Genomic DNA, 24,018 nt, shown 5'->3' with positions numbered 1-24,018 from the left:
GAGTTTCGAAATATATATGTATTTTTAACTAATGGGCCAGAGTTTTTATTTTATGTTATCAATTTAATGTATATTATATAGTTTAAAGATGATGAATTTTCTTGAAGAAATTGAATATAAAGATAACTCCTTATATTTGCATAGAACAATTCAAGTATTTTTCACACACTTTATATATTTGCATAAATCTTAAACACTTCCTAACCTTTATCCACCGCCTTAGAACGGCGGCCGGCCGCCGTGAGCCCAAGAATAAGCCTCCTGATTCATCTGCCCACCACCACCATTCGGCAGCAAGTTCGGCGGTAAATTGTACAACGGCGGCATAGCTGATGGATCTCCCACTCCGCCACCAATGCCTTGTGGTGAACTATCCCCTCCACCACCACCTCCGGTTGATGCCAGCCCTTGTCCTCCTCCTCCTCCACCGTCTTCCTCCTCTTCCAACGGTAATCGCTCGTATGTCGCGTTGGAAAACGTCGCAGCTATCACCATCACCGGCCCGGCAGCGGTGAGTGGCCCGACAACACTACCACCCACCACCTGCCCTTGACCACCAGCTAAGTAGATCGTTAGGCCCGCCGAGCCGGGCGGAGCTGGTCCAGGGAGGAAAGTTCCGGTCAACGAAAGGATCTCGAATCGACCATGGAGTGTCAAGACTGCACCGGGGGCCGACGGTTGTCGAAGGGTCACGTTCGTTACCGTCCCACTACCACTAAGCACAGACACACCTAAATCCACAATAACACGATATTGTCCACCTTAAGCATAATTTCCAAAAATCTCGTATTTATAAATTCACGATCAATTTAAATTTCACCTTTCTGACGTCGACGGGAGAATTGAGCGACACACTCAACAATATCACCGCCATTAGAAATCTCCATGACATGGCTTTTTAGGGCATTAGGGCTATCTCTAGTAACAAAGATAGGTGGCTTAGGCTTATTCTTGGACCCGGGCGGACGGCCACGAGGGCGGCGAGAGGGAACGTCGACAGCTCCTTCCTTAGGCTCATCGCTGCCACCGTTGTCTCTATCGTCATCGTCATCGCCACCACCGCCACCGCCGTTGTTGTTCATGGAGATTCCGAGATCTGGTTTTCTCAAGGCAGAGGAGGTTGTGGATGTATGATCAACTCCGGGAAGACCCATCTGGCCGGAGGTCCACCACCGGTTAGCCATCTTCAAAGGGTGCTTTAAAAATCAAATCTTTGGTTCAGATCTTGAAGAATTTGAGGGTTTTTATTGTGAAGAAATTAAAAAAGGGGGAAAAGATGAAGAAATTAATATGATAATTAGAGGAAAAAGGATTAAATTAATTGGGATTAGGAGAATTAAAGGAAGATTAAGGCAAAGGGGAAAGTACTAGAGAGGATGAAGTGATGATAAGAGGAAGGAGGAGACAAGGAAAAGAGATGCCTAGAGAGTTAAGATGGACAAGAAAGTATGTGAGGAGAGAGAGAGAGAGTAAGAGAGAGAAAGTGTTTTTTTTTTTTTAAATAAAAAATTATTCGTTCTTCGCGTGAAAAATATTATTCGCGTCTCTGTATTTTGAGTTTCATCTTATTTTAGGTAAATGAAAGAGAAACTCGAGAATGATCATGGGTTTATAGTCAAGGAATACTATCTCTATTAGTACGAGACGTTTTGAGGGAGCCCAAAGTAAAGTCATGAGAGCTTATGCTCAAAGTGGACAATATCATACAATTGTGGAGAGTCGTGTTCGTCTAACATGGTATTAGAGTCATGCTCTAAAGTTAGTCATGCTAATAGATTGGTAAATTCTCAAATGTCGAACAAATGACTCAAAAGAAAAAGGAATCGAGCCTCTCTTAAGGGGAGACGTACTTTGTTCGAGGGGAGATGTTGGATGAAAGTCCCACGTAAGCTAATTTAGGGAATAATCACCCTTTTAGGGTAGCCCAAAGCAAAGCCGTGAGAGCTTATGCTCAAAGTAGACAATATCATACCATTGTGGAGAGTCGTGTTCATCTAACATGGTATCAGAGTCATGCCCTAAACTTAGTCATGCTAATAGATTGGTAAATCCTCAAATGTCGAACAAAAGACTCAAAAGAAAAAGGAATCGAGCCTCTATTAAGGGGAGATGTACTTTGTTTGAGGGGAGATGTTGGATGAAAGTCCCACATAAGCTAATTTAGGGAATAATCAACCTTTTGGGATAGCCCAAAGCAAAGCCGTGAGAGCTTATGCTCAAAGTGGACAATATCATACCATTGTGGAGAGTTGTGTTCGTCTAACATGGTATCAGAGTCATGCCCTAAACTTAGCCATGCTAATAGATTGGTAAATCCTCAAATGTCGAACAAAATACTCAAAAGAAAAAGGAATCGAGCCTCTATTAAGGGGAGATGTACTTTGTTTGAGGGGAGATGTTGGATGAAAGTCCCACATAAGCTAATTTAGGAAATAATCAACCTTTTGGGGAAGCCCAAGCAAAATCGTGAGAGCTTATGCTCAAAGTGGACAATATCATACCATTGTGGAGAGTTGTGTTCGTCTAACATGGTATCAGAGTCATGCCCTAAACTTAGTCATGCTAATAGATTGGTAAATCCTCAAATGTCGAACAAAATACTCAAAANAGGAGTCGAGCCTCTATTAAGGGGAGACGTACTTTGTTCGAGGGGAGATGTTGGATGAAAGTCCCACATCGACTAATTTAGGGAATAATCAACCTTTTGGGGAAGCCCAAAGCAAAGCCGTGAGAGCTTATGCTCAAAGTGGACAATATCATACCATTGTGGAGAGTTGTGTTCGTCTAACAGGTTGTTCGTCTTTTGAATGAAGCAAAGTCAAAAGTTGAGAGTTCTCTTTTCTTTTTAGATTGGACTCTTTTTTAGGGTGTCTCCCGGAACACTTGCTTATTCCCGTCCTTTCCTTCTCCTCGAATCCACTTCAGGCTCGGTCGATCTATGACGTGATGGCAAGCTAGCTAGGAGATATCATAAGTTGCAGTCCTACTTTGGTTGTCCAAGCAAGTCAATCCCCAAGTCATACATAGGACGGACAATTGGGTTAACCTTCCTCTCCAAAGGGGCCAATTTGTCCTAGTTTTAGTTAAAGACTCAGAGCGAGTTATGAATCTATACCAAGTGAGATTAGAGATGTCTATTTAATATGTGAGGACTTGTCTTGATGGGAACGATACGTAATGGATCAAAACAGATAATATCGATTAGCGGTGGGCTTAGGTTGTTACAAATGGTATCAGAGCCAGACCCGACAATGTGCCAGTGAGGATGCTAGACTCCGAGGGGTGGATTGTGAGATCCCCATCAGTTGGGAGGGGAACGAGGCATTCCTTATAAGGATGTGGAAACTTCTCTTAATAGACACATTTTAAAACTGCGAGGTTAATGACAATATGTAACAGCCAAAATGGACATATCTATTAACAATGAGCTTGGGTTTTTTACCGATGAGAAATCCTTCTTTAAATATGGAGGGAGTGAAGATAAATTTCTCTCTGTTACTTAAATGGGGTCGAAATGGAGATTATATTCAGCTTTTCGTTACCTAAAGGGGTCCGGGGATGAAGATTATATTCATCTCTCTGTTCCCTAAATGGGGCCCGAGAATGGAAATTATACTCTTTATCCTCGGGCTGTTGTAGATGAGAAATCCTTATTCAAATATGGAGAGAGTGAGGAGAAATTTCTCTCGGTTACCTAAACGGGATCGAAGATGGATATTATATTCATTTCTTCGTTACCTAAATCGGGTTAGAGACAAAGATTATATTCCTTATCCCATTTCCGCTCCGAGGAGGGGGATGTGGGGATGGTGATTAAGAATTCTAGGGTTTGTGTGAGTGGGGTGGCATGCGCTTATGATGGTGGGATGCACGTCCTTGTCTACTGGCCCCACTCCCACACAAAAGGACAACCTTCAAACCCTATCCATAAAATATTATTTATTTATTATTATTATTATTATTATTATATTTCCCAAATTCAATTATTTTGTTATCATTATAATATATATGTTAATAAAAGGCTTAACATAGTCATTAATATTATTAATAATCATCTTCTTTAATTTTTATATACGTAGGTACCTATTAAATTATGTCACATAAATCGTATATATTCGAACATTTTTAACGGATAAAACTTAGGTTAAAAACGAATAATTCATCTTTAATTCATTTGGAATATAATTATTGCTTATATGACCAAACAAGAGAAACGAACATTTTAATAAAAGACTAAAATACCCTTATATTTTACTATAACAAGGAGTTGCTATTACAATTTCGAGATTTCGTGAGATTGAAGAACGGGCATGCATAATTAATCCTAGGGTAAGGAGTAATAATGATCTTGATCGTAATTCAATTCCTTTGAGTTTCAGTCTTGTAAATGAAGCAAAGATTCTCGAACAAGACTTTTAATTAAATTGTGTTCAAACGGGTTCTGAGTGTTTGGATATCTCGACATATTGAAGTTGGTAGTAGGAGAAAGTTACTATTATTGCACGAGGAAAAAGTTCTGTCATATCTGCTAGGAAGAGCATCTTACACCGTTGAACTGATAATCATCTTTCCAGATGAAATTTTGTTAAGACAATGAGACACTGACTCGTTTATGGATGAAGAAGAAGGGGAGACATCGGTTGTTGAGATAATTTTGTTATAACGAGCATTTTTAGATGAATTTGTACGTATATTTTAGTCTATGATAATTTAAGAGCTCGAAATATTATGAACTTTATCTCCTTGGACTACATCTACTGTTACCGATCCTTACCCTAGAAGTTAAACCATGCAAAATATATTATGAAGGTGGATACTTTTACGGATCCCCTCTGCATTGGATCTCCCTCAACAACTGCAGACAGGGAACGAGTGGGCGAGATCCCACATTGATTGGAGAGGGGAACAAAGAGTGTAGAAACCTCTCCGTAACAGACATGTTTTAAAATATTGAGATGACGCTACACCTCTCCGTAACAGACATGTTTTAAAACATTGAGAGGACGCGACACCTCTTCGTAACAGACATGTTTTAAAACATTGAGAGGACGCAACATCTTTCCGTAACAGACATGTTTTAAAACATTGAGAGGACGCGACACCTCTCTGTAACAGACATGTTTTAAAACATTGAGAGGACGCTCGAAAGCGAAAGCCTAAAGAAGATAATATTTGCTAGCAATGCTCCTAAGCTCTTTCATAATTAATAGTTTTCTAATCACGAGTGAATCAACACCAATTAATAATTTATATCGAAAAATAAAAGCTATGCGCTAAAAGGTTTTTTTAAAATGACTATTTCAAGAGTTCGGCTAAGAATCTCGGCCCCATCCCGACAAAAATAAATAAATAAATGAGAAGGTTCATGAGGAAGCTAGCCCGGTGGACATCTTGATTTGCTACCACCTCGCTGCTAGCCGCCGCCGCCGCCGCTACCGCCACCTTGGTAAGCGCTTCCTTAACAAAACTCATAATCTTTCATTTTTATGATGTGGGTATTGAATTTGTGAATAAAAGATGGAAAGATGAAGAACTAAATGGCGGCGCCTTAAGAACATAAAGAAAAATGGGTTGAGCATAATAATAGTATTGCAATATCACAAATATTTTTCAAAATTAACCATAAATTTCGAGCTAATTACATTTTGATCCATAAATTTGTTATTTATTTTCACTTAACAAATTTACGTATTTCCTTGCAATGTAAACATGCCTAACGCAAAAAATTCTCCCATTGCGGCGGCTTCTACTCCTTCAAGCAATCGCCCATCAGGCAGAGGTGATCGCTTTCATAATCGCTATCAATAATTTTTTAAATCCATTTTTTGGGTTGATTCTTGTCAAATGCAGATGGGTTTCGATTCTCGTGTTCATCTTTGCATTCCAACATTCATTCGTGTTCATCTTTGGGTTTCTCGTTGATGTTTGATTTTCATGAGATTATCTGTTTTTTGATCGTGTTTCTTCTGGGTGTAATGTGATTCTCAGATTTGAGGTGTTATGGGTCTGTGATGATATATACATATATGTTTTTGCACGATTTCGAGGCGTTTAATGTTGCATTGTGTACTCTGTTCTTGGCTGGACAATATTATGTCATCTTCGTTAGATTTGTTCATTTTGGTGTTCAGCAGACGTATTGAACTGATACTCAACGTGGGATTGACACCAAATTAGTTCAAGAGATTGCATCCTATGTGAATTTGTACTATTAGTTTTGCTTTAGGTATTTTTTTTTTAATAGCTAAGGTGTCGGGACCTCAGTTCTTGTATTATGTGTTAGGAACCACGACTCTCCATAATTGTATGATATTGACCACTTTGAGCATAAGCTCTCGTGGCTTTACTTTTGGTTTCTCTAATAGGTCTCATACCAATGGAGATGTATTCCTTACTTATAAACTCATGATCAACCCCTTAATTAGCCAATAAGGACTCCTCTCCTAACGATCCTCAACGTTATGCTCATGGCCTATCCCACTAATCTCTGGGAAGCTTTGCTTGCCTCAGAGCACCCTATAAAGAGGGAGGAGATTTCGTAGTGATTACGTTTTCAATTTGGGGCTTTGTAACAGTTCAAACCCACTAGCAAATATTGTTCGCTTTGACCCGTTATGTATCACTTTCAGCCTCACGGTTTTAAAACACGTCTACTAGAGAGAGATTTCCATACTCTTATAAGGAATGCTTTGTTTCCCTCTCCAATTGATGTGGGATCTTAGATGCTTGATCCTTGAACGTTGAACCTTCCCTTTGATAACCATTTATAATGCTTGGATGAAGTTTTCTACTTACCCTTTAACCGTTCGCTTTGATGAGAGTTAGAAATGTCGAGTTGATTAACTCGACAATGAAGTAGGAATACTTTAGAAACGATGAGAGAACTTTCATGAAGCTGCCTTGACTTCCATTAGGAATCAGGATCTTTGTTCAAGTGGAAACTAACTCCTTTGAAGGGATCAAATTTGTAGTTCATCCTTTTGGTTGAATCATGTGGCTCGGTTCAGTGTCATCCTTTACATTTGTTGGTAACAATTTGCTTGTTCTTATGGGTTATGATTCTTATAAATTTTGGATGACTAAAGATGCAATAAAAGCTCATGATACTAAATGTTTTGATTCATGATGCAAACATAATCATGGAATGGCATTTTGATGATCCCTAAGGGGTTCTAATGTTTAATCTGTCTCTTGTAGCTCTGTATTTAACTCTTTGTTATTCGGCGCTCGATACTAAAACGTTGCATTAATAGTTAAACAAGTTATGACAGTTCTTTTATGATGATCAGGAAGCATACTCCCGTAAGCATCGTCGTTAAGAATATCGTCAATGTCAGATTTTTTATTACTCTGTTTGTGATTGATTTGCATTCCTGACGTTTCATTTAGTAGCTTTTTGTTGTTCATCAGTATGTTGTGTTATAACAACTTAGAGCTCATATATGAGACTGCCATCATCAATTGCTAGCTTGATTGAGGCTTCCTTGATCAATTTTCATACTTAGACCTCATCTTGAGTAACAGCTGAAGCCCATTGCTAGCAGATATTGTGCTCTTTGGGCGTTCCCTTATGGGCTTCCCCTCAAGGTTTTAAAACGAGTCTATTAGGAAGAGGTTTTGACACTCTTATAAGGAATGTTTTGTTATCCTTTCCAACCGATGTGGGATCTTGCAATCCACCCCCTTGGTGGCCCATCTGGGCTTCCCCTCAAGGTTTTAAAACGAGTCTGTTAGGGAGAGGTTTTCACACTCTTATAAGAATGTTTTGTTATCCTTTCCAACCGATGTGAGATCTTGCAATCCACCCCCTTTGGTGGCCCAACGTCATTGCTGGCACATTGTCCGATGTCTGCCTCTGATACCATTTGTAACAGCCCACATCGGTTGGAGAGGAGAACGAAACATTCCTTATAAGGGTGTGGAAATCTCTCCCTAATGGACGCGTTTTAAAATCTTAAGGGAAGCTCATAAGGGAAAGCCCAAACAAGGGAATATCTGCTGGCGGTGTACTTGGGCGGTTAGCTATGAAGCTTTTAATCTTTTGATCTTCTATTTATTTCTGAACTTCCACATTCCAGTTGAATTCATTGCATATATCTGTGGCTGTCATATGTGAAATGCAGTACATCTTAACTTGATAGCAAATGAATATGTATAGGCTATAATGGACGCTTCTCCAGATTTAGAGGGAGGAAAATGGTTAGTGATAGTATTCATTCAGCTTTGGCATGTGATGACATCCTCACCGAAATCCTCCTTCGTTTACCGGAGAAACATGTTTTCAAATTTATACTCGTGTCGAAAAAATGGCTATACCTGATCTGTGATTTACCTTTCCGACGTTGTTACGAGATGCAATGGGGCACACACACTCGTCTTTTTGGCTTTTTTGTATGCAATCTTCTTTACATTGACAGACCACAAGGCGGGTTGAGGCGCCCTCGGTACGAGCCTGCTCTACCTCTACTTTCAACATGTAAAGAAGGTGATGATTTAATGTCATCTGGATTCTTAAGGAAGCTAGGCTATTTTATTGACTACTCTGATGGCCTTGTGCTCTGTGGCCGACATCCTAAGAATTATTATGTCTGGAATTCTGTATCGAAGTATCGATGCCTTCTTCCTCAACCTCGAAAGCATTATAAATGTCTATGTATCGCGTTCATCACTGAAAACCGTGGTGAAGCTGACGGAGATATGGTATATAGAATCGTTCGGGCGAGCTGTGAATGCAAAGTTGATGTTATTAACACCATCTCTATAGAGACTTTCTCCTCAATGACTTGGACATGGAAGCAATCAACTCTTGTTTGTTCTTCATATTTTTCTTTGAGTCCATGGATGGTGGGAACCGTGATCGACCGAGTTATATACTGGTTCGGAACGTATCGAAGCTTAGCCATTTATGATCCGGGATTCGGAGAAAGGAGCATAAACTCGATCAAGCTACCGGTTGGTCAGCTGACTTATGACTATGAGGACTCCATTTTAGGAGAGTCATCTGATGGGCTTTTGCAGTATGGTCAAAGTGGAAAGATGGGGTTGGAGATATGGATTCTGCACAAGGAGCAAGCTACCGTTACCGATCGATACGAGTACCGGTGGACGTTACGACACAGACTGAGCTGCAAAGAGATGTCGAAACAGAACCCGAATTCAGGTATTCGTACTAAAGAACCTCAAGTATTATCGTTCATTTGTCGAGACTCGGAATCTGTTTTCATTAGATTGGGATCGAACATCTACCTTTGTAATATCAGAAGCAAAACACTGGCTGTGATTCCTTACCACTGTGATGGTGTTTCTATCCCATGGGATTCTTGTAAAGTGGTGCCTTTCTTTCAGAAGATATGGCCTTATTCCCCTTTCCCTGACCCCTCGAACACTTTTAATAATTGATATCAACCATGAGATGCCTGTTGTTCTGTTGCCAATTTCTTCTTTTGTTAATGATCATTGTGCTCGATTGCAATTTGTTTTTTTGGTCTGTTATGTATTGTCGTCCATCTCACGGTTTTTAAAATGTGTTTGTTAGGGAGAAGCTTAGGCTAGGAGAGAGGCGTCCATCTCATAGTTTTTAAGATGCCTCTATTAGGGAGAGGTCTAGGCTAGCAGAGAGAGGCGATCATCTCACGATTTTTAAAACACGTCTGTTAGGGAAGACCTAGGCTAGCAGAGAGAGGTGTCCATCTCGCGTCTATTAGGGAGAGGCCTAGGCTAGCAAAGAGAGACGTCCATCTCTGTTAGGGAGAGGCCTAGGCTAGCAAAGAGAGGTGTCCATCTCGCATCTGTTAGGGAGAGGCCTAGAGGCTTAGACTAGCAGAGAGAGGCGTCCTCTATAGGGAGAGGCCTAGGCTAGTAGAGAGAGGCGTCCATCTCACGGTTTTTAAAACGCATCTGTTAGGCAGAGGCCTAGGCTAATAGAGAGAGGCGTCCATCGTGTCCATCTCACGGTTTTTAAAACTCGTCTGTTAGGGAAAGGCTTAGGCTAGCGGAGAGAGGCGTCCTCTATTAGGGAGAGGCCTAGGCTAGTAGAGAGAGGAGTCCATCTCACGGTTTTTAAAACGCGTCTGTTAGGGAGAGGCCTAGGCTATCAGAGAGAGGTGTCATCTTGGGCTAGTAGAGAGAGGTTTCCACACCCTTGTAAGGGCCCATCGTCCTTAAGATTTATCCAACCACAGGGACTAACTCTAACCATTGTAAAATCATAGTCTAACAACTCATGCCCGAGATTCGGAATTCAGATTTAGCACTTGATGGGCCTATCATTCCCTTACCTCCTCTGCGACATGGTCATATTACCTATTTCTCAATTCTTAAGAGTGAAAACTACCCCCATAGATCAACACGACTCCTTCCAGCATGTTTTGTTCTCACTCACATGTATCATAGGAAAATTTTCAAGAGATCACCCAACATAGAATTGCTCCAAGTACGCTTAACTATAAAGTTCTTATGATTAAGCCATCGAAAAGGAAGGTACATCTTTTGGTATAGGTAATAACGTTCGTTTCCACTTTCTTAGTCATCATATCCTCAGGATCGCTCTCATTCGAATATAGTCTCGATTCATTTATGTACCCTTATTTTACTTGAGTGTACGTTCGTTTCCACTTTCTTAGTCATCATATCCTCAAGATCGCTCTCATTCGAATATAGTCTCGATTCATTTATGTACCCTTATTTTACTTGAGTGTTACACACAGAGACCAAATTTGCAACTCAACCTATCTTTAACGATCAATAATATCCATGGTTTGTATTTATTTAATCTCTAAATTGTTAAAAATATCTAACAAGCCCGTTGAACGTAATAAAGATTCAATGGCTGAACTTCGAGAAAGATTCTCGTTGGCTAGAACCCCAAATTATTAAAATAAAACCCATATCATAATTTTTTTTAGTTCAACAAACGTCAATTGGTTTTTGTTACTTCCTACCTAGAGATGTCTGTTTAATCGAGAATGGGACAAGAAAATTCCGTTTAAATGAAAATTTCTTAGCTAAATGAGGCCCGAGACTGAAATTATACTTCCATTTATTTTAATAAATATGTTAAAGATATTTTTTCAAGCTATTAAATACTTTTTCCCAACTTTAAACAGAAATTATGTTAATAAAACATTATATTATATTTTCGACTATGAAATATTATTGGGTTTATTAAGATATGTCACATTTTCCGATGGTTCATTTGAAAATATTATATGAAATGAATAATTTTTAAAAAAAAATATACAGAAAAATTTTCCGCCTACCTGATCCTGATTAATCCTTGGTCACAAAAATAAATAGAAAATTTTACGAGAATAGAGATTATAATAAGCTGCATTACCCGTCTCGGTCTCGTAGACATCTCTAGTATCACCAAATCTAGCCTGTTGGATGATGATTTGAATCGTAGGGTGAGGATGAAGAGTTGATTTATGGCAAGTTAGTGTAGCATTTGGCACACCCTGCTGAGACATGTAAAGAGAGACTTGGTAGCCCCAAATTGGCGCGCAATTGAGGGAGCTACCGAACTTACCGGCCTTCCTGCAACAATGTCACTCCCTCATCTCATCGGATCCACATTCACTCCCTCTCTCTCTCTAAAGCACACACTCTTTACTTTCCCACATCACAATACTTTCTTTTCCTTCATTTTCTTCATTTCCCTTTTCACAATTTCTTCTGGGAAATGCCTTTTTTCTGCATTTTTTCATGTTACGCTCCGACCCATCTTTGATTTCCTGCTTTTTTATGTGAATCTAGCCATGATTTTTGCCCATTGGGCCATTTTGGGTCATTCTAGCTTTGATCAAGACGCCATTTCTTTCAGCTGTTGTGTTTCTTTTATGGTGTATGAATTAGGCAGCTGAAGTGTTCGACGAAAGTCCCCAATCGTAAACAAGCTTCGGATTGCAGCATTTCAAATGGTTGGTGATCTTCTTCTCTCAAATATCTTGTTGTGTTCTTGCCGGTTTTATGTTTGGTGGATCACAGAAACACGTGATGTTTTTGCTTCAAATGTCTTTTAATTCATATCTGTTCATATCTCCAAATAGGCCTTGAAGATAATATAGATTACAAAAACTGTCTGTTTATGCAGTAATGGTAGTTGATTAATCTTTAATGTATTCTATGATACCATGAAATGTTAGAATGTAAATCTAAGGCATTTATTCCTTAATATCTGGATCTTTTAATCAAACGGTCGAAATTTCGCACTCGTTGGTTGCTGCCTTCCTGTCATATAGATTTTCTAGTAAATATCTATCTTGGGTTGCTGCCTTTCATTGAATGTAATATAAAGAACTTGAGAACACTTGTGTGAGATCCCACATCGGTTGGGGAGGAGAACGAAACATGAAGGGTATGGAAACCTCTCTCTAGCAAACACGTTTTAAAAATCTTAAGGGGCAGCCCGAAAGGGAAAGCTCAAAGAGGACAATATTTGCTAGCGGTGGGCTTGTGCCGTTACAACTTGAGTTTGTGTTAATGTTCCTGTTCAGAAGTAATTTTGAACTATATTTCTTGTAAAAAAGTGAAAATGAGATGATTTCTGAAGCATGTTTTTGTTTTCTACACATGCAGGGTACACCAGTTAACATTATTGTAGGTTCTCATGTCTGGATTGAGGATCCAGAAGTTGCTTGGCTGGATGGATTGGTATCCAAGATTACAGGGCAGGAAGCCGAGATTGAAGCCAGCAATGGAAAGAAAGTAGGCGAAGATCTCGTCTTTTCGTTTTAAAGCTCGTGTCAATATCTGCTCTATACATCTCTCAAATAATGATTTGTGTGTCATGCTGTTTTGGAATTTCAGGTTGTTGCAAAATTATCCAAAATATATCCAAAAGATATGGAGGCTCCCGCTGGTGGCGTCGATGATATGACGAAGTTATCTTACCTGCACGAGCCGGGAGTTCTACAAAATTTAAAAAGTCGATATGAACTCAACGAAATCTATGTAAATTTTCACCCTTCATATTATAACTTTAGATTTGTTCATGAAAAAAATGAAATCATATAATATTCCTTGTTATTGCAGACATACACTGGCAATATTCTTATTGCAATTAATCCATTCCAAAGATTGCCTCATCTTTATGATGGTCACATGATGCATCAATACAAAGGAGCACCATTCGGAGAGCTGAGTCCTCATGTTTTTGCTGTAGCTGATGTTGCTTACAGGTTAAATTTCAACATGTTATTCTTGAAGAAATTTCACACACAAATGATTAACAGTTGTATTGAAACAGGGCAATGGTTATCGAGGGTAAAAGTAATTCAATTCTGGTCAGTGGTGAAAGTGGAGCAGGGAAAACTGAAACCACAAAGATGCTTATGCGGTACCTTGCATTTTTAGGTGGTCGGGCGGCCACTGAAGGACGAACAGTTGAGCAACAAGTTCTTGAGGTATGATAAATTAGAACTTTCATATCAAACTGATATTTTCTCCTCTAGTACAGCTGGTGTGAGATCCCACATCGGTTGGGGAGAGAACAAAGCATTCTTTATAAGAGTGTGGAAACCTCTCCCTAGCTGACACGTTTTAAAAACTTTGAGGGGAAGCCTGAAAGGGAAAATCCAAAGAGGATAGTATCTGCTAGCAGTGGGCTTAAGCTGTTACAAATGGTATCAGAGCAGAACACCAAACGATGTGTCAGCGAGGAGGCTGAACCCAGAAGGAGGGGTGGATTGTGAAATCCCACATCGGTTGGGGAGGAGAACGAAACATTCTTCATAAGAGTGTGGAAACCTCTCCCTAGCAGACATGTTTTAAAAACCTTGAGGGAAAACCCGAAATGAAAAGCCCAAAGAGAACAATATCTGCAAGCGGTGGGCTTGGGCTTGGGCTGTTACACTTACCTAAGATTTTGATTTAAGTCTCATGGTTTTTTCTCCCCTTGACTTTATTTGCAGTCAAATCCAGTGCTTGAAGCTTTTGGAAATGCTAAAACTGTCAGAAATAACAATTCCAGGTAAAATTCTTAGTGAGAGTTAACAAAAACTCATTTCTAGAAACCAATTCAAGTAACACAAATTTTCATTTCTCAAATTGTTGCTAAGAATCATTCTCTCCATACAGTCGCTTTGGTAAGTTTGTTGAAATCCAGTTTGACAAGCATGGAAGAATCTCAGGAGCAGCTATCCGAACTTACCTTCTTGAGAGATCTCGTGTTTGCCAAGTTTCCGATCCCGAGCGCAATTATCACTGCTTTTACCTCCTTTGTGCTGCACCTCAGGAGGTATTCACCAGTTTCTTTGACACCACTAACTGAGAGCTTTAGATTATTTAGAACACATAAACATGTGAATTGGCATAGTTGTGGCTTGTGAGTAAGGTTGTTTGTGATATAACAGGAAATTGAAAAGTACAAGCTGGGAAATCCTAAATCATTTCATTATCTTAATCAATCAAATTGCTATGAACTGGTTGATGTAAGTGATGCTCATGACTATCTTGCCACTAGAAGAGCTATGGATGTTGTTGGAATAAGTGCCAAGGAGCAGGTATGGTATCTGCTGAAACTTGTAACTAATGCAAAATTTGAGCATAGTTATTTATCTTCTTATGTCTTTCCTCTCTTCTCTCTTTTTCAGGAAGCAATTTTTAGAGTTGTTGCTGCAATTCTTCATCTCGGTAACATTGAATTTACGAAGGGCAAAGACGGCGACTCATCAGTTCCAAAAGACGACAAAGCGAAGTTTCATCTTAAAATGACTTCAGAGCTTCTCATGTACTCATCCTGCATTAGAATGTCACTTCATATGTTTACGTCTTTATATATTGTCGATATTCATCTAATTTCACTTGTTGTAGGTGTGATAATGCTGGCCTTGAAGATGCATTATGTAAGCGTGTCATGATCACCCCTGAAGAAGTGATCAAACGTAGCTTGGATCCTCAAAGTGCGGCTATTAGTCGGGATGGTTTGGCCAAAACGATATATTCTCGGCTATTCGACTGGTAAGATCCCAGCTATTGAAAGATATCATCCACTTTAATGGCTAATCGTTGAGCTCCACCCTGAAACTAAATGTATGTTTTCTTCCATATGTAGGCTGGTTGATAAAATTAATGTCTCAATTGGACAAGATCCTAATTCCAAGTCCTTGATCGGTGTCCTTGATATCTACGGTTTTGAAAGCTTCAAAGCTAACAGGTAAGGAATAATGATTGTACAGATGGATATTGATTTAAGTGTTTGAATCAACCCGAATATCAATATTAGAGCCCGCTGGTTGATGGGGGTGAATGACATGCTGGGCCCCGAAGGAGGGTGGATTGTGAGACCCCCACATCGGTTGGAAAGAAGAACGAAGCATCCTTTATAAGGGTGTGGAAACCTCTTCCTAGCAGACGCGTTTTAAAAACCTTGAGGGGAAGCCCGAAAGGGAAAGCCCAAAGAGGACAATATCTGTTGTAAATTGTCATGAAGATATATTGTCATAATTCTCATTTATCTGTCGTGGATGTAGGGGAATTTCTTCTCTCCGAACCACGTAAATCTTTGTCTCTGTGTTTACTTTCTGTTCGTGGGTATGTGAGTAATTCAATCGTACTTCTGCTTACGCTACAAAATATCTGCTAGCGATGGACTTGAGCTGTTACATGACATGAGTTCTTATTGGAGTCCCATTATTAGCTTAGTTTTCTTCTTTTAATCTTAGTATCACCGTGAAATTTTATGCCACATTAAATGCCATCATTTGGCATGGATCAGGCCTCCTTTAACATATGGCTATATTACTTGTTGTTTATCATGGTCAAGCATTATTCCTTATATATGTGATTATGTTTTATTAAGGAAATTCTTGTAACTTAATTTCAGTATATCATGCTATGCAGTTTTGAGCAGTTCTGTATTAATTTCACAAATGAGAAGTTACAGCAACATTTCAATCAGGTGAATTCCAGATATCATTTCACCATTCGAATTCTTGTTTTCATTAGTTAATATACATTTTTTTCGGTGTCCGTCCAGCACGTTTTCAAAATGGAACAAGAAGAATACACGAAAGAAGAGATCGATTGGAGTTATATTGAGTTCGTTGACAACCAAGATGTGTTAGATCTCATTGAAAAGGTTAAACATGATTTTGATATATTCTTATACTCAATTATTGTTCATTCATATTATCATAATTTCTTCATCTTACAGAAACCTGGTGGAATAGTGGCTCTCCTTGATGAAGCTTGGTAATCTATTGTTATTCTAATTCTCCTCTAAAACATCACTTTTCATGGAGACTAACCATTTTCTTTCAGCATGTTTCCGAAATCGACACACGAAACATTTGCTAACAAGCTCTATCAGACTTTCAAAACACATAAGCGGTTCATAAAGCCTAAGCTTTCTCGAACGGATTTCACCATCGCTCATTATGCTGGAGAGGTAATATCAACCCCGAGGCATAATTTTGCTCATGCCATGGAAGATTTTACGCTTACCATTAAAGTACTTGTTTTCAGGTCTTATATCAATCTGAACAGTTTTTGGACAAAAACAAGGATTATGTTGTTCCTGAATATCAGGATTTGTTGAGTGCCTCCAAATGTTCATTTGTTGCTGGCCTTTTTCCTCCACTAAAAGAAGAATCTGCAAAATCTTCCAAGTTTTCTTCAATCGGGTCTCGCTTTAAGGTAACTTTCTCTCGATCGTACGATATCGATGTATGAGGATATCCTTTGTTGAAGTACCTCAACCTTAAGGATTCTTTGTTGTACAGCTACAACTACAACAGTTAATGGAGACATTAAATTCCACAGAGCCTCACTACATCAGATGTGTAAAGCCAAACAACCTCTTAAAACCTGCCATTTTCGAGAATGTTAACATAATGCAACAACTGCGGTGTGGTGTGAGTACTACTCTTATTTTGTTCAGCTAGCAACTGGATTTGATCATCCTTCTCTACATAATTTCATGATGCTTTATAGGGTGTCTTGGAAGCAATCAGAATCAGTTGTGCAGGGTACCCTACTCGCCGTGCGTTCTTTGAGTTCATTAACCGATTCGGAATTTTAGCTGAAGAATCTTTGGAAGGAAAGTAAGTACTTTTAGTTTAGTAAACCTTAGAACCTAAAGGATTTAATATTCTGCATTCTGAAACCCCACCTTCTTTTTCTTGAGCAGCTATGATGAGAAAAGTGTGTGCAAAAAGATACTAGAAAAGCAGGGACTTAAAGGGTTTCAGGTAAAGTGTGTGAAACAATGATTGAGTGGTTGTATGTGTTCAAAACATCTACGAACATCACGTCTTATTCTTAATGGAGTTAATGCCCGAGCGGGAAGTCATATACGGTGGACATGAGGCATATGTTTAAACTTGCATTTTGCAGATTGGTAAGACAAAAGTATTCCTTAGAGCTGGTCAGATGGCTGAATTAGATGCTCGGAGAGCTGAGGTGCTGAGTAATGCAGCAAAGACTATTCAACGGCGCACACGAACCCATATCGCTCGCAAACAGTTTATTGCATTACGAAAGGCGACTATACATGTGCAATCTAGGTGGAGAGGTAAGCCATTTGAGATAACTTTCCAGTATATAAGCTTCATGTTATGTTGGTTGCTATATTTTTTTTTTATTACATGCATCTGCCATGATTATAGGAAAACTGGCTTGCAAACATTTCAAGAATTTGAAGAGGGAGGCAGCTGCTGTGAAAATTCAGAAAAATGCTAGAAGATTTCATGCGAGATCAGCTTATAAGAAACTACAAAGCTCAGTGCTTATTGTGCAAACTGGTTTAAGAGCAATGGCAGCTCGGAATGAATTCCGATTTAGGAAACAAACAAAGGCGGCAATTATCATTCAGGTTCCATACTTATATTTGTTAGAAACCACGAATTTCCACAATGGTATGATATTGTCCACTTTGAGCATAAGCTCTCGTGGCTTTGCTTTTGGCTTCCCCAAAAGGTCTCGTACCAATGGAGATGTGCATTCCTTTCCTTGCTTATAAACTTATGATCAACTCCTTAATTAGCAATGTAGGACTCCTCTCCCAACAATTCTCAACAATCCTCCCCTCGGACAAAGTACGTCATAGAGCCTCCTCTGAGGTCTATGGAGCCCTCGAACAGCCTCCCCTTAATTGAGGCTCGACTCCTTCTCTGGAGTCCTCGAAAAAAATACACTCTTTGTTCGACACAGTCACTTATGACTACACCTTCGAGGCTTACAAGTTCTTTGTTCGACATTTGAGAATTCTATTGACATGACTAAGTTAAAGGCATAACTCTGATACCAAATGTTAGGAATCACGAATCTCCACAATGGTATGATGTTGTCCACTTTGAGCATAAGCTCTCATGGCTTTGCTTTTGGTTTCCCCAAAAGGCCTCATACCAATGGATACGTGCATTTCTTACTTATAAACCCATGATCAACCCCTTAATTAGCAACAATATTTTGGTTGATCCAAGCGATCTCTTTGTTGTTGTTAGATTAAATGTTCTTCCTGTTGATATGTAAAATTGCAGGCTCGATGGCGTTGCCATAAAGCTGCCTCGTACTATAAGAAACTTCAGAGAGGGTCAATAGTTGCACAATGTAGATGGAGAGGAAAAACTGCAAGAAAGGAACTTAGAAAACTCAAATTGGTGAGCATTCATCGATTCATTTTCTTGTATAGTTGAAACTTTTCAGTTTAAAATATCCCCCCGATGAATATGAACACGAGACACTTCCTGTAACATCCCAAGCTCACAACTAGTAGATATTGTCCTCTTTGGACTTTCCTTTTCGAGCTTCTCCTCAAGGTTTTTAAAACGCCTCTGCCAGAGGGAGGTTTCCACATCCTTATAAAGAATACTTCATTCTCCTTCCCAACCGACGTGGGATCTCACATCCTTAAAAATTTCAAACCTTGTTCTCTGTTTCTATATTTGGCAACTGATTTTTTTTTTTTTCTTTTTTCAGGCTGCAAGGGAGACTGGTGCACTTAAAGAAGCAAAGGATAAGTTGGAAAAGAAAGTGGAAGAACTTACTTGGCGCATACAATTAGAAAAACGTCTAAGGGTAATTTTATACTGTTTTGATATTAAATTTGATAATATATGTCACAGATTATGTTTTATATTAGAACTATGAGAATAACACCCTAAGAAGCCATCCAGTCAATGCCTTCAATTTGAAATAATCAATTACTTGTTGTCTTTATCATCCATTTTGGTTGACCCCAGAAACTGAAGTTGAGTTAAGATAAATATTTTGCCTGCAAACCTTTGAATCATCTATGCAGACGGATCTGGAAGAGGCAAAAGCGCAGGAGATAGCGAAATTCCAAAATATCGTGCAAGAACTGCAGGCGAAAGTTGACGAAACAAACGCGTTGCTTGTAAAGGAGCGAGAGGTCGTGAAGAAGGCCACTGAAGAAGCACCTCCTGTTGTACAAGAAACCCAAGTTCTGGTTGAAGATACTAAGAAAATTGATGATTTGACAGAAGAAGTAGAAAGCTTAAAGGTAGTAATGATTTGGTTCATCATATAAGCTGAATTTAGCTAACTCATTTTTTGTTGTTAGCTTGTGTTCATGGTTTCTACACTGATTAATACCTTTACTTTACGACGTCTCAGACCTCGCTGGAGACGGAGAAGAACAGAGCTGATGAATATGAGAAAAAATATGGGGAAGTAGAACAGTCTAGAGAAGAACAACGCAAAAAGTTAGAAGACACAGAGAAAAAAGCTCATCAGCTCCAGGAATCATTGACCAGGTAATATCATTATTTTGAGAATGGATAGAGAAGTTCATGCTTTTGAACCCGAACGCATAACGATCCTCCACTTCAGCTACGTTATACTCGAGAAAGAGCTACTAATTTGACTTTGATGAATTGATTAACTGAACACTCTCTTGATTAGGCTAGAAGAGAAGCTTTCCAATTTGGAATCAGAGAATCAAGTTTTACGTCAACAAGCCGTGTCTATGGCACCTAATAAAATCCTCTCGGGACGATCTAGATCGATTCTTCAGGTATCATGAGATATTGGCATTGTAGGAAAGATTAATGCCTCAATATTTATATGTGAAATTTTTATGACAAAATAACAGAGAGGTGCTGAAAGTGGTCATTATGGAGGGGAAGGGAGGACGCCTTTGGTTAGTAAAGCTTTTCATGAACATAGAATTTGTTTGAAGGAATCAATAAAAACTCATTTTTCTCATTTATTATGACTGAATCAGGATCTTCACAGCCCTTCTATTAACCAAAGGGAATCAGAAGTAGAGGACAAACCTCAAAAATCTCTTAATGAGAAACAGCAAGAGAATCAAGAACTGCTCATTAGATGTATTGCACAGCACCTTGGCTTTGCAGCCAACAGGCCAATAGCTGCTTGTATCATCTACAAATGCCTGCTTCAATGGAGGTCGTTCGAAGTCGAACGCACCAGTGTATTCGATAGGATAATTCAAACCATTGGCCATGCCATTGAGGTTCATACTGATTAACCTTATTTCCATCTCTTTCTAACATTTAGAGCCATTGCTAAAATGAATATACACAGACTCAGGATAACAACGACGTCTTGGCCTATTGGTTGTCCAACGCTTCAACGCTTCTCTTACTGCTTCAGCGCACTTTGAAAGCAAGTGGCGCTGCTGGAATGGCTCCACAACGTCGCCGATCCTCATCAGCCACACTATTCGGGAGGATGACTCAAGTAAATGCATAAGAACAAAAAATTCTTGTTTATAAACTAGTATCATACTTGAATTCATTCGATGTCGATTTTTATCCTTCTCTAGAGTTTTCGAGGAGCTCCACAAGGAGTTAGTCTATCCTTAATCAATGGTGGAACTAGTGGTGGAGTGGACTCGTTACGACAAGTCGAAGCGAAGTACCCTGCTTTGTTGTTCAAGCAGCAGCTGACAGCCTATGTAGAGAAAATTTATGGAATGATAAGAGACAATTTGAAGAAAGAAATTTCTCCATTGCTAGGATTGTGCATCCAGGTATGTGTAGTTAGCTGGTTAACTTCATTGGTTTCGTTTCTTCCAAATTACTAAGTTTTGTTCTTGTAATATGAAAAGGCACCAAGAACATCAAGGGCAAGTTTGGTTAAGGGATCTTCTCGTTCGGTTGCCACCACGGAGGCGCAACGTGCCTTAATCGCTCACTGGCAAGGAATCGTGAAGAGCCTCGGGAACTTCTTGAACACCTTAAAAGCAAATCATGTATGCAAAACCTTTTTGATTGTTTTGAAACAATTTTCTTTTTCTGATTCATTCATGTGTTTCATGTCATTGTAGGTACCTCCATTTTTGGTGCGTAAAGTCTTCATACAAATATTTTCTTTCATCAACGTTCAACTATTTAACAGGTGTTGAGCTCTTCCATTTCTTGTACCTGAAGTACTTAACTAAGAACTTTTCTCAGTCGGTTACTTTTTCGACAGTCTTCTATTACGACGAGAGTGTTGCTCGTTTAGCAACGGTGAATACGTCAAAGCTGGACTGTCTGAATTAGAGCATTGGTGTTATAAAGCTACTGATGAGGTACCTTGAGTATGCTGCTTTACCTTGTTTGTTTTTTTAAACACAGTTACTAAATGATAAAATGAAACTACAGTATGCAGGTTCTGCTTGGGACGAGCTAAAGCATATACGACAAGCGATCGGGTTTCTGGTATCTCTCTATTATTTTACTATGTTCAACTCTTTACACGAAATTTTTTTGAATTAGAAAACAGGAGACGGGGGTGAATTCTTGTTTTTGTAATGTAATAGGTTATTCATCAGAAGCCAAAGAAGACGTTAGACGAAATAAGTCACGATCTATGCCCCGTAAGTGACGGCTAAGCATTTTGTATTCACTGCTTATACACGAGTACTGTTTTTTGCAGTTATTCGCCGTTTCCTCGGAATTAACGAAACCAAATTCTTCGCTTGCAGGTACTAAGTATACAGCAGCTGTATCGTATCAGTACGATGTACTGGGACGATAAGTATGGTACTCATAGTGTGTCCCCTGATGTAAGATCTTACATATTCTACCATTTTTTGTATGAAGCACCCTTGTTTATGTTCATTTTTTTTTTCAAAAGTGCATAGATCTTTATTGTTTGAATGTTCTCCTAGGTTATATCCAATATGAGGGTGTTAATGACTGAAGATTCGAACCATGCAATTAGTAATTCATTTCTATTGGACGACGATTCGAGGTTAGTATCAACAATATTGTCACTAATCTTGTTAGAAACCACGACCCTCTACAATGGTGCGATATTATCCGCTTTGAGCATAAGCTCTCTTTGTTTTGCTTTTGGTTTTTCCAAAAGTCCTCATACGAATTGTGAGATTCCCCATCGGTTGGGGAGGAGAACGAAACATTCTTTATAAGGGTGTGGAAACTTCTCCCTAGCAAACGCATTTTAAGAACTTTGAGGGGAAGCCCAAAGAGGGCAATATCTGCTATAGTGGTGGGCTTGGGCTATTACAAACTGTATCAAAGTCAAGACATCAGGCGATGTGCAGCGAGGAGGTTGATCCCCAAAGGGGGATGGACATGAGGCGGTGTGCTAGCAAGGATGCTAGGCCTCGAAGGGGTGGATTTGGGGGTCCAACATCGATTGGAGAAGAGAACGAGTGTCAGCGAGGATGTTGGGTCCTGAAGGGGGGTGGATTGTGAGATTCCCCATCGGTTGGGGAGGAGAACGAAGCATTCTTTATAAGAGTGTGGAAGCCTCTCCCTAGCAGACACGTTTTAAAAACCTCGAGGGGAAGCCCAAAGAGGACAATATCTACTGTAGCGGTGGGTTTGGGCACTTAATCCTCAACAAATCTATCTTTCGAATGTTCTTTCTTTTCGCAAACACAACAAAAACAACCTTAACATGTTTGTTGCTTGCTTGTACTACAGTATTCCATTCTCAGTTGATGATTTATCAAAGTCTATGGAACAAATAGACATCGGAGACATCGAACCACCGCCACTGATTCGGGAGAACTCAGGCTTTAGTTTCTTGTTACCTCGAACAGACTAACAGACGAATCTCCGGTTTCTTCATGTCGGAGCATAAACTATCAAGATTCAAACTGAATTGGAACCCCCCACAGGCTTATGTCCTCAAAGGGTTCCTCAGATTCAAACATTCCCTGCAGTTTGAGGTGAAATGGAGCCAACTCTGCCTCCAAATTATGGCTTAGAAATTGCTTGAAATCACTTGCTAGCATTCATTGTAGCCCAGCTTTGTTTACAGAGTTTTTAGAGTTCTTGAGACAGCCAGTGAAGTAGAAGGCATCATCCTGTCATAGATCTCTTAGTTGTATTTTCCCTGAGATTGTTTCCATTACCTTTATATATAACAATAAGTCATCAGTTCAGAATAATGTTTTGATTCAAATTGTTTTGTCAACCTTAATTACCACAAAAAAATATATATATATATATATTCATTTTTATCGACCTCCCGCCATAGAGAAGGGGTTTCGAGACTACATAAAAGACATGTTTGAGAGTGATTTTGGCTATTTGACCAAACACCCTGATTTGATCCACACAGAGTTGACTTTTTTATTAACATTTTTCCATGCGTTCAACGTCAACATAAGGCTTAAGTTGACTCATTTTAAGATTTATTGAAAGTATATGGATTGGAAACGTTTGATACTGCATGAACTTGAATAAAATAAAATGAAATTCAAAGTAGGGTATGTACATTGGTTGGATTGGGATGTGTCGTCGCATTGTTCAAAAGAAATTTATTTATCCACATTACATAAACATTTCATACAATTTTAAAAACCTAGGAACACGAACGTGGAAAAAGAAGAACTCGAACTTCAAAAACCCTAATGTGTTGGGCTGTTGAACTCGGGTCGAGATTCTTGGCCTTGAAACATGAAAAGGTGTCGTTGGCCCGCTACTAAGTTAGCGAGTGTTGAGCCTGAAATTTTTTTAATGCCTGAGTTGAACCCAAGACTATCTGTTTGTTAAGCTTGGGTGAAACTAAGTGAAGGTCCGAACCGATTGATGTTGAAGAATCAGCAGATGAGTTGTGGTTAGGGGTGAAATG

The 24,018-nt window shown here is 39.3% G+C and overlaps 3 protein-coding genes across 4 annotated transcripts; 2 read left to right on the top strand and 1 right to left on the bottom strand.

The window, feature by feature from the left end:
* Window positions 1–219: 219 nt before the first annotated feature.
* LOC111799159 (AT-hook motif nuclear-localized protein 19-like) lies at window positions 220–1,196 on the bottom strand. Its single transcript, XM_023682578.1, has 2 exons — window positions 821–1,196; window positions 220–731 (listed from the first exon to the last, which is right to left on the bottom strand). Exons 1-2 carry the CDS (start codon window positions 1,182–1,184, stop codon window positions 220–222), a joined length of 876 nt encoding a protein of 291 aa, XP_023538346.1. The 5' UTR covers window positions 1,185–1,196.
* Window positions 1,197–5,338: 4,142 nt separating this feature from the next.
* LOC111798125 (F-box protein At5g03970-like) lies at window positions 5,339–9,434 on the top strand. Its single transcript, XM_023681102.1, has 2 exons — window positions 5,339–5,779; window positions 8,159–9,434. The coding sequence occupies exons 1-2, from the start codon at window positions 5,710–5,712 to the stop codon at window positions 9,397–9,399; spliced, it is 1,311 nt and encodes a 436-aa protein (XP_023536870.1). The 5' UTR covers window positions 5,339–5,709; the 3' UTR covers window positions 9,400–9,434.
* Window positions 9,435–11,455: 2,021 nt separating this feature from the next.
* Window positions 11,456–23,286, top strand: LOC111798068 (myosin-11). 2 transcript variants are annotated; one of them, XM_023681023.1, is made up of 38 exons: window positions 11,456–11,918; window positions 12,577–12,705; window positions 12,808–12,951; window positions 13,033–13,178; window positions 13,247–13,403; window positions 13,911–13,969; window positions 14,077–14,236; window positions 14,352–14,501; window positions 14,592–14,728; window positions 14,812–14,958; window positions 15,053–15,154; window positions 15,841–15,898; window positions 15,977–16,078; window positions 16,154–16,191; window positions 16,261–16,387; window positions 16,465–16,635; window positions 16,722–16,853; window positions 16,933–17,042; window positions 17,129–17,189; window positions 17,335–17,512; window positions 17,607–17,812; window positions 18,480–18,599; window positions 18,919–19,017; window positions 19,241–19,462; window positions 19,576–19,715; window positions 19,864–19,975; window positions 20,054–20,101; window positions 20,186–20,437; window positions 20,509–20,664; window positions 20,750–20,956; window positions 21,035–21,178; window positions 21,254–21,324; window positions 21,400–21,499; window positions 21,573–21,629; window positions 21,731–21,787; window positions 21,896–21,976; window positions 22,082–22,164; window positions 22,863–23,286. In XM_023681023.1, the coding sequence occupies exons 1-38, from the start codon at window positions 11,916–11,918 to the stop codon at window positions 22,984–22,986; spliced, it is 4,590 nt and encodes a 1,529-aa protein (XP_023536791.1). In that variant the 5' UTR covers window positions 11,456–11,915; the 3' UTR covers window positions 22,987–23,286. The 2 variants fall into 2 exon arrangements, with proteins under 2 accessions (XP_023536791.1, XP_023536790.1); XM_023681022.1 differs by lacking the exon at window positions 11,456–11,918 and having other exon boundaries at window positions 12,538–12,705.
* Window positions 23,287–24,018: the final 732 nt, after the last annotated feature.

This window comes from Cucurbita pepo, chromosome LG07 (assembly GCF_002806865.2).
Source record: "Cucurbita pepo subsp. pepo cultivar mu-cu-16 chromosome LG07, ASM280686v2, whole genome shotgun sequence".
NCBI classification, from domain to species: domain Eukaryota; kingdom Viridiplantae; phylum Streptophyta; class Magnoliopsida; order Cucurbitales; family Cucurbitaceae; genus Cucurbita; species Cucurbita pepo.
Note: the sequence above shows the minus strand (reverse complement) of the source record. Positions and strands in the feature narration are given on the sequence as shown.